At 35.7% G+C, this 11,088-nt stretch overlaps 1 protein-coding gene and 1 non-coding gene across 2 annotated transcripts; both read right to left on the bottom strand.

Annotated features, from left to right (window-relative positions):
- Positions 1–883, bottom strand: LOC116108600. Its single transcript, XM_031394842.1, has 2 exons — positions 558–883; positions 1–378 (listed from the first exon to the last, which is right to left on the bottom strand). The coding sequence occupies exons 1-2, from the start codon at positions 856–858 to the stop codon at positions 338–340; spliced, it is 342 nt and encodes a 113-aa protein (XP_031250702.1). The 5' UTR covers positions 859–883; the 3' UTR covers positions 1–337.
- Positions 884–7,106: 6,223 nt separating this feature from the next.
- Positions 7,107–7,213, bottom strand: LOC116108606. Its single transcript, XR_004124657.1, has one exon. It is a non-coding gene; the product is annotated as a small nucleolar RNA R71 (small nucleolar RNA).
- Positions 7,214–11,088: the final 3,875 nt, after the last annotated feature.

Below are 11,088 nucleotides of genomic sequence, written 5' to 3' on the forward strand. Positions count from 1 at the left end.
ATTAGTAGACTGAACAGGGAATGATTGAAGAGAATTTATTTTATTGATTATAGATGCATCATCAGTACAGATAACAGTATTGGATACAAGTGGTCTATTGTATTGCATACAATTTTGATTAACAAAATCATCACAGGCAGATTTACAACTACTAAAAACATGTTCTGGCATCAATTGTGTAGACAACATTTGTGTAGGAAAAGAAGTGCTACAAGGCTTATTACATGACTTATTTAAAATTGGGCTACTTTTGTGCTGAAACTGAACAGACTGATCCAAAACTTCTGCAAGGATAGGTAATGAATAAACTGGAGCTTGAAGTTGGTATAATCCATCTTTAAGCATTCCTTTGAGAAGGGTTACTTTGGAGTGCTTGTCCTTAACCACACAAGAATCAATAAAAAACTCAACAGTGATAGGATTATCTTTAGTCAGTTTAGAGACACTAAGAAGATTTTGTATAATGTGAGGAACACACAAGACATTCCTAAGGTGCAGAGTTCTAAATGGACAATTTAAATCAACAGAACCAATATGGGAAATAGAGAGAAGCTCACCATTGCCAACCTGGAGTTGTTCACTGCCTTCATAGCTGGTGCTTCCTGTGAGTTGAGAAAAGTCAGAGGTAACATGGTCTGTGGCTCCAGAATCCATGTACCATGCAGCATCATGTACTGTAGAGGGTGTGGCAATGTAATTTATGGCTACAGGATGAGAATTGTGTAGTTGAGTTTGAGCCATCAAAGCCTGATTGTGCAGATGAGCAGTAGCATGAACAGCAGCTGAGTTTGGCTGGTTATCAACATGTACAATTGTGGATCCAGGTGGTTGGTGGAATGAGGAAGGTGTTTGAGACATCACTGAGGATCTGGAGTGGGGATTATTCACATAGTGATGAGAACTATGACTATCAACTAGATAGTAAGAGTTTCCAATTCCAGGATTATCAATTCCAGAATTCCCAATTCTAGAGTTAAATGAGGGTTGTCTATTGAAGCCAGGAGATTGAAAGTTGCTTCTAGTTGAGGTGTCATTTCCTGTAAAGCTTACATCAAACCGGTGGTAACAATTCAAGGCTAAATGCCCTGTTTTCCCACAGACTTGGCAGACAAATTTGCCTCTGCCACCCCCTCTGCCTCTTCCTCTATTACTGAAACCACCTCCATGAAATTGCTGATTGTAAAATTGGTTTTGAGGCAGTGGATAATTGGACTAAGTTTGGTTAGATCCAAAGAAGGAAGGACTAAAATTGGGAACATTAAAGGTGCTAGGGCTAGGGCTATGAGTGGAGGTTTGTTGTATAGGTATTGACACAGGCTATGTTTTCTTGTTCTCATTGTCAACTGACAGAGCAGCGACANGTGTGGGATCTTTATTGCATGTCATTTTCTCTACCCAAAGGAGAGTTAATGGTGATGCATATAGTATCTCTATGTGAAATAGCTTATAAGGTTTAAAGCCATTTTTGATTATTTATTGCCTATGATACTGATATATTGTATTGTTTTATTTCAAACAATCTCTATTAATATGAAAAATAATAATGCAACCATTGAGGTCCTGACTGGTAGTAACTATAAAAGATGGAAGCAAGATAGATTTTGCATTGGGGATTGCTGATATCGATATGGCTCTGCGAGAGAATGAACCCACCTATGTCTACTATGGAGAGTAGTGCTGTAGAAAAGGATTTATATGCTAGAGGGGAGAAGTCAAACAGGCTTAGTCTAATTGCAATGAAGAGAACCATAGCTAATTATCTGATGAGTGGTTTACTTTAGACCACTAATGCTAGGATGTTTCTCACCGCTATTAGTCAGAGGTTTTAGGTTTCTAATCATGTTGAAGCTAGCAACTTGATGAGTGCATTAACTGAAGCTAGATATGACTGTTCCAAAGGAGTGAGAGAGTTCATTCTGAGAATTGTAGATATTCAGTCAAAGCTTAGAAACCATGAGATCCCAATCAATGATAACTTCGTTGTTAATCATACCCTGAACTCTTTGCTCACAGATTTAGTCAAATCAAGACAACTTATATTGCTCAAAGTCAGACTTGGAGTATTAATGATTTGATTACCAAGTGTGTGGTTGAAGAGGAAAAGCTGAAGAAGGAAAGATCTGAAATTGCTAATCTAGTTGCACAGTCTAAAACCCACAGTAAGGGAACATGGAAGAATAAGAAGTTTAGATCTCATGGTCGGAAAAATGGTTAGAGTTTTATGAAACAGGATTCTGATCAGCCTCAGAAGAAAGCAAATATGAAGGACAAGTGTTATTTATGCAAGAAGAAGGTTCACATGAAGGTTGACTATCTTAAGTACAAGGGCTGATTAGAGAAGAAGAATAAAGAACAAGGTAAGGCACTTGCTCTTGTTTAATTTGAATCAAATTTAGTTGATATTCCAAAAGATAGTTGGTGGATTGATAGTAGTGCAACTCTTCATGTGACAACAACATTATAGGGGTAATCAAAAGGCGTGATCCAACTGAGAGGGAGTCCAAATTAAAAGTGGGGAATGATGCTGATGTTGAAGTATGCTGTGTAGGCACAATGAAGCTGATTTTAGACTCTGGATAAGTTTTGTATTTGGAGAATACTTTTTAGGTTCCCTTTTTTAAAAGAAATTTAATTTCTGTTTCTTTACTTAATAAAACTGGTTATAGACTTGTTTTTGGTAATGGAAAAGTTGATTTGAGTTTTAATTTTGAGGTTATTGGATCTTGTGTATTATTGGATGACTTATATAGAATGTGTTTGATCCTAATCAATTTTATTATTCCTTTAATGTTGAGAGTGTTGGAGTTAAAAGATCTTTGATTAAAGAAAGATCTTTATTGTTATGGCATAAAGGGTTGGGACATATTTCTAGAGAAAGAGTTAACAGGCTGATAAAAGAAGAGATTCTTCCGCCTCTAGATTATGAAGATCTTGGAATTTGTGTTGACTGTATCAGAGGTAAGTTGACCAAGTCTAAGAAGAAAGGTTCAACTCGGAGTCAATGTCTTCTCGAGATCATCCACACAAATATTAGTGGACCCTACTCGTCCACCTTATGTGGTAGTAGATACTTCATTACCTTCATTGATGATTTTTCACGATATGGTTATGTTTTTCTAATTAAGGAGAAGTCTGATGCTCTTGAAAAATTCAAAATTTTCAAGACTGAAGTAGAAAAGAAAACGGGAAAAGTCATCAATGTGGTTAGTTCTGATTGAGGTGGGGAGTATTATGGCAAATATGGTGAGACAGGACAGCAGATAAGGTCTTTTGCTAAGTTTTTACAAGATTGTGGTATTGTTCCTCAATACACAATGTCAGGGACTCGTAAGCAGAATGGTGTAGCTGAGAGACGTAATCGTACTTTTAAAGATATGATGAGGAGTATGATGAGTAGATCAAATTTGCCTAAGTTTTTATGGGGTGAAGCAATTAAGATTGCACTATACATCTTAAATAGGGTTCCTAGTAAATTTGTGCCAAAGACTCCATTTGAACGCTGGACAAGAAGAAAGCCCAACATGAGACACTTTCGAGTTTGGGTTGCCCAACTGAAGTGAGGATTTATAATCCCACTAAGAAAAAGTAGGATCCTAGGACCATTCGAGCTTATTTCATTGGTTATCTTGAGCATTCTAAAGGATACATGTTTTATTGCTCTTCTCGGGGTACTAGGGTGGTTGAATCTATGACTGCCAAGTTCTTGGAACTTGATGTAGATGAGGGTAGCAGTACTCAACCCTTGGAGAATTGTGAAGTAGGCTCATCAAGTACTGTTCCCTCATCTGTTGGGCATGATGGTATGTTTTCAGAACTTGTTTTAGTGGAGAATCAATAGGTTCTAAAGATTCTTATAGAACATGAGACTGTGTAGAATGAAGTTGATGCCAAAGAACCTATTGTAGATCCCGTTGTAGAGGAATTACTTATGATAGATAATATTGTTGATGAACCAGTTATTGAGATTCCTCTTAGGAGATCAACTAGAGAAAGACGTTATACTATTTCTGATGATTATTATGTCTATCTTTGTAAGGAAAAATATGACATTGGTCAAGTTATTGATCCAACAAGCTATAATGAAGCTATCTCAGGTTAGCAATCCAATAAATGGTTTGTTACAATGAGAGAAGAAATGAAGTCAATGGCAGACAATGAAATATGGGATCTTGTGAAGTTGCCAGATGGTTTTAAGCCCATAGGTTGTAAATGGGTTTACAAGACAAAGAGAGACTCCAAGGGAAGAATTGATAGGTTCAAGGCTAGATTGGTTGCTAAAAGTTTCACTCAGAGAGAGGGTATAGATTTCAATGAGACATTCTCTTTGGTGTCTACTAAAGATTCATTTAGAATTATAATGGCCGTAATAGCTCACTTTGATTTGGAGCTACATCAAATGGATGTCAAAACAACCTTTCTAAATGGAAATCCTTATGAGGAAGTTTACATGATGCAGCCAGATGGTTTTGTAGCCGAAGATAAACAACACATGGTATGCAAGTTGAAGAAGTCAATCTATGGTTTAAAGTAGGCTTCTAGGCATTGGTATCTCAAGTTTGATGAAGTTGTGACTTCATATGGTTTCACTGAGAATAAGTTTGATCAATGTGTGTTCATGACGATCAATCGGAGTAAGTTTGTATTTCTGGTTCTTTATGTCGATGACATCTTACTAGCTAGAAATGATGTTAATCAATTGCACGAGATAAAACAGATCTTGTCTAAAGGTTTTAACATAAAAGATCTTAGAGATGCTTATTTTGTTCTTGGTATTGAGATTTTCCATGACAGAACTCATGGGTTGCTTAGGTTATCTCAAAAGGCTTACATTGAGCGTGTGTTAAAGAGATTCAACATGCAAAATTGCAAACTTGAAGATGTACCTGTGGTGAAAGGAGACAAGTTTAGCATCAAGCAATGTTCTCAAAGTGATTTGGAAAGGGCATCTATGCAGAATATTCCTTATGCTAGTGCCATTAAGAGCTTGATGTATGAACAAGTACGCACGAGATTAGGCATAGCTTTTGCTGTAAATGTCCTTGGTCGTTATCTTTCGAATCCAGGTTCTGATCATTGGGTTACGGCGAAGAAAGTTATGAGATACTTGCAAAGGACGAAAGGCTTAATGCTTGTATACTGATAAGTTGCATAAATTTAGTGTTTTTAGGTTTGTTTTTATAGTTGTTTAGTTAATTTCTCATTTGTTTTCTTTGTTTTGATGTTAGTTTTTGTTAAGTTTGTAATGTGAATAGTCAGCTATTGATTTGGAGAATTTTTATGATTTTCAAGCTTTAATTGAGTAGATTGGAGCATTTGAAAGAAATTGAGATTAGTGGACAATTTTGAAGGCCATGGCCATGCCTTGGTAGTTCACCACAGCCATGGTGGTGGAATGAGGATAAAATATCAAGGACTAGCTAGGCCATGGGGATGTAAATTTGGACACGGCCAGGGCCGTGTCAGACACTTTTAGGGTTTTTTTTTTTTTTTTAAGTTTTTCTTTTCTTGTTTGCTTAGGACTCTTTTGGGTATTTAAGTGTGGTTAAGATTACTTGTTAGAGGGCCGAATTTTGCCTATTTTTGGAGAGAGATTATTGTGTAACAAAAGAAAAAGGAGAATCAAGAACGAAATTCATCACAGAGTTTGTCTTTACTTTTTCAATATGATTTATTTCTTGAATTCTGCTCTTATTTCTTTTATTATGAACTAATTTTCTCAGGCTAAGACTAGGGCTAGTCTATTTTTGGATTTGTGATCAATCTTTTGTTCAATGGTTACTAATTTATTTTTCTAATGATGAGCTTATATTATGTGCTTAATGCTATTAGGAACCTGATCAATTTCTGATAGAATTGTTTTGTGTACTGATTGAGACTGAGATGAGATATCACATGAGTGCTCTAGTAATGTAGGCCATGGATTAACTAGATATAGATATATATGAATTGATACATGCAATAGTCATATGTAGGATTAACTTGTGCTGAAAGCTAGAGGATTTCATAAAGCTTAATGCTCATCTATTTCCTTAAATCTACATGGAGATATCTAGGTTGTGAGATAGAAGTAGAATTAATATTGCTTGAGAAAGAATATTGGTTAACCTAGGAAATCCCGTTGTGACATTAATGAAATAAATTCTTTGACCATAGTAAATTGAGGGGTGCAGAGAAGTTATAGATGAGCCTGAAGTCTTAGCCATTTTCTTTCATTAAATTCTTAAGTTTAGTTTTCTTGCAATTGTTTGTTTCTAATATTTTAGTTTTAATATTTTTAGTTTTAAAGATCACCTTTATAAGTTTTGATGATCTAGATAAAGTTAAGATTAATTAACATTTTAGTACTTGTTTACACACTCCCTTGGGTACGATAACATGTACTTTGTTACACTATATTACTTGAGACTAGTGCACTTGCTAGTAGTTTTTTAAACAATATAACAAGTTTTTGGCATTGTTGCCGAGTTAGGCGATATTGAAATCATTAGTTTAGCTTTACTTTAGATCTTGTTCCATTATATATATATATATATATATAATTTTTTTTCAAGTTCTCTTGTTTTCAGATTTTCTAGTGTATGACACACACTAGACGAATATATAAGATTCTTGAACCTTTTGACCCAGAAATTGAGAGAACACTACAAGCATTGAGAAGAAGGCAAGCAAAGAACATGACAGACAACAACAACAATAATAATCAAGTGATTTTGGGGAATCTCGCAGAAGCTGCAACCACACATTCTTTAATGGATTATACGATGTCGTCATTGGGTGTCATTGCTTCTAGCATTAGGAGGCAAGCCATTGCAGCAAATAACTTCAAAATTAAATCTACGGTTATTCAGATGATTCAGTCAGCCTACCAATTTAGTGGTTTAGCCCACGATGATCCAAATGCTCACATTGGAAATTTCTTGGAGATATATGATACATTCAAGCAGAATGGTGTCACAGACAATGCAATTAGATTGAGACTGTTCTTTTTTTCATTGAGAGATAAAGCCAAGAATTGGCTAAATTCTCTACATGCAGAATTCATTACAACTTGGGATGTATTGGCTCAGCGTTTTCTAGCTAAGTATTTTCCTCCCTCTAAAACTACAAGGATGCGTAACAATATCACTAATTTTATGCAGGTAGATGGAGAGTCATTATACGAAGCATGGGAGTGTTACAGAGAGTTGCTGAAGAAATGCCTGCAAGTGCTAATTTTGTTGGTAATTTTCACAGGCAACAACAGAATAATCCTTACTCTAGTACTTATAACCCTGGTTGGTAGAATCACCCAAATTTTTAATGGAGCAATCAAAATACAATGAAACCACCACCTTTGGGTTTTCCTCTTCAAGAAAAGAAGCCCAATTTGGAGGAACTAATGATGAAGTTTGTAAGCTCCATTGAAACAAGATTTCAGAATCAAGAAACTTTGATCATAAATTTGGAGACTTAGATGGGACAGTTGACGAATTTGATATTAGGGAGAGCTCAAGGAATATTGCCTAGTGACACAGAGAAGAATCCCAAGGAGCATGTGAAGGCAATTGCACTAAATAGTGGAAAAGAAATTGGGCATAAAGAGCAAGAGAAAAAGGAAGCACCTAAAGTGCAACCAGACAACATTGCTGAAAAGTTCCTTGAACCTAAGAAGATAGACATTCAGCCTCCTTTCCCTATTGCGTTGAAGAAGAAGAAAGTTGATTAGCAATTTGCAGAATTTTTAGATATTTTTAAGAAATTGCATATTAACATTCCTTTTGAAGATGCTCTTCTTCAGATGCCCAGCTATGCAAAGTTCTTGAAGGAGATCCTTTCCAACAGGAGAAAACTAGAAGAGCACGAAACAGTAAAACTCACTGAAGAATGTTCAACAATTTTGCAAAATAAATTGCCACCAAAATTAAAAGATCCAAGGAGTTTTACAATACCTTGCATTATTGGTTCACTTTCATTTTCCAAAGCTTTATGTGACTTAAGTGCTAGCATTAATCTAATGCCTTTATCTGTTTTTAGGAAATTAGGACTTGGAGAACCAAGGGCCACCATAATATCTCTATAGTTGGCTGACAGGTTAATTAAATATCCAAGAGGTATTGTGGAGGACGTGCTTGTCAAGGTAGATAAGTTTATTTTTCCTGTAGATTTTCTTATGTTGGATATGGAAGAAGATGTTGAGATACCTCTTATTCTAGGACGACCATTTTTAGCCGCAGATAAGGCATTGATTGATGTCCAAAGAGGTGAGTTAATTCTTAGGGTAGGAGATGAAAAAGCAACGTTTGATGTTTTTAAAACTATGAAACACCTTTTAGAAGATAGCACATGTTTTAGAATCGATGCTTTTGATCCTTTGGTTTGTGAGTATTTTCAAGATAACAGGTATAAAGATTCATTGGAAGCTTGCTTGGTTGATTCAAAAGAAGATGAGGGGAGAATAAGCACTTAATTGAGATTGTAGCAAGTTTGGAAACCAATCCACCCTATAAAAAGGTCACGCGATAAAAAATTGAAACATTGGAAAGGCCAATATTGTCTCGAACAAAGCCCTCAATTGAAAAGCCACCAAATCTTGAACTTAAATCCCTACCTATTCATTTTAAATATGTATTTCTTAATGAGTCTTCTTCTTTACCTGTTATTATCTCATCTTTTTTGATAGGTTTCATGGAAGAGAAATTATTAAGGGTGTTGAAAGAGCATAAAGGAGCATTTGGCTGGACAATAGCTAACATAAAGAGAATAAGTCCTTTGATTTGCATGACAAAATTCTTATGGAAAACAGCTACAAGCCGACAGTTCAGCCTTAGAGAAGACTCAACTCGAGCATGCAAGAAGTGGTAAAGAAAGAGGTGATTAAACTACTTGACGCAGGTATTATCTATCCTATCTCAGATAGTTCATGGGTAAGTCCTGTTCAAGTAGTACCAAAAAAAGGAGGTATGACTGTGGTGAAAAATGAAAATAATGAATTGATACCTACTAAGACAGTCACAGGTTGGAGCGTGTGCATAGATTATAGAAAATTAAATGATGCCACCAGGAAAGACTACTTCCCTTTACCCTTTATTGATCAAATGATAGAGAGACTTGCAGGGCATGAGTTGTATTATTTTTTTGATGGGTATTTTGGGTATAACCAAATAGCTATAGTTCCACAGGATCAGGAGAAAACCACTGTCACTGTCACTTGTCCTTATGGCACATTTGCATTTAGGAGGATGCCTTTTGGTTTATGCAATGCATCTACCACTTTTCAAAGATGCATGATGTCTATTTTTCATGATATAGTAGAGGAATTTTTTGAAATTTTTAGGGATGATTTTTCAATTTTTGGTTCCTCTTTTGATGCATGTTTGAATAATTTGGGTTTAATTTTGTAGAGATGTCAAGACACTAACCTAGTTTTAAATTGGGAGAAGTGTCATTTTATGGTGCAAGAAGGAATAGTTTTGGGTCATAAAATCTCCCAAAAGGGGATTGAAGTGGATAGAGCAAAGGTGGAAGTGATTAGAGCAAATGTGGAAGTGATTGAAAAATTAGCCCCACCTACATCAGTGAAGGCCGTGAGGAGTTTCCTTGGACATACAGGATTTTACAGATGATTTATTAAAGATTTTTCTAAAATTTCAAAGCCTTTGTCTATTTATTAATTAAAGATACTCCTTTTGATTTTAATGCTGAATGTTTATAGGCCTTCCTCACTCTGAAGGAGAAGCTTTGTCATAGCACCAATCATGGTGACACCTGATTGGAGTTTGCCATTTGAATTGATGTATGATGCTAGTGATGTAGCTATTGGTGCTGTCCTCAGTAAAAGAAAAGACAAAGTATTCCAAACTATAAACTATGCTATTCAAACCTTAAATGTGGCTCAACATAATTATGTAACCACTGAAAAAGAACTTCTAGCAGTAGTATTTGCATTTGACAAATTTCATTCATACCTTGTTTTAAGTAAAGTAATTGTCTACACTGACCATTCAGCCTTGAGATATTTACTTGCTAAGACAGATGTCAAACCTAGGTTAATTAGATGGATTTTGTTGTTACAAGAATTTGACCTAGAAAAGAGGGATAAGAAAGGTGCAGAGAATGTGGTTGCTGACCATTTATCTAGGATAGACGACACAAATCCTAAAAAAGGAGATGAAATACCAATAAGAGAGGAGTTTCCTAATGAAAAATTATTTGTCATTTTGAATGCGTCTATTCCATGGTATGCACAGTATGCAAATTATATTGTCACGGATGTTCTTCCTTTAAATCTTACTTTTCATCAACGAAATAAATTTTTGTTTGATGTTAAGCATTATTTGTGGGAAGAACCATAGTTGTTCAAAGTTTTTGCAGATTAGATTATTCGAGGATGCGCGCCTGAGGAGGAGATGACATCCATTTTACATCACAGCCATGACAGAGAGGTAGGTGGCCACTTTGGGCCAACCAAGATAGTTGTAAAGGTACTACAAGCAGGTTTTTACTGGCCTATGTTATTTTAGGATGCATATGCTTATGTAGCGTCTTGTGATAGGTTCCAAAGAACATGTAATATAGCTAGGAAACATGAGATGCTCTTGAACAACATTATTGAATGTGAATTATTTGATGTTTGGGGGATATACTTTATGAGACCTTTTCCTAATTCATATTCTAATAAATACATCCTTGTGGCAGTCGACTATGTTTCGAAGTGGGTGGAAGCTGAGGCATTTAGAACAAATGATGCTAGGGTTGTTGTTAAATTTTTAAAGAAACATATTTTTACTAGATTTGGCACCCCTAGGGCAATTATGAGTGATGGTGGGATACATTTTTGCAATAAACAGTTTGATAATGTTTTGAACAAATATGGCATCACACATAAGGTTGCCACTCCTTATCACCCACAAACTAGTGGTCAAGTAGAGGTATCTAATAGGGAACTGAAACAAATTTTAGAAAATACTATTATCTCTAGAAAAGACTAGTCTTTGCTGTTCGATGATGCATTGTGGGAATATAGAATAGCTTTTAAAACCCCCATTGGTATGTCCTCATATAGACTAGGTTTTGGAAAAGCATCGCATCTCCCTGTTGGACTTGAGCATC

The sequence above is a fragment of the Pistacia vera genome, unplaced genomic scaffold, assembly GCF_008641045.1.
Source record: "Pistacia vera cultivar Batoury unplaced genomic scaffold, PisVer_v2 Contig566, whole genome shotgun sequence".
Taxonomy (NCBI): Eukaryota; Viridiplantae; Streptophyta; class Magnoliopsida; order Sapindales; family Anacardiaceae; genus Pistacia; species Pistacia vera.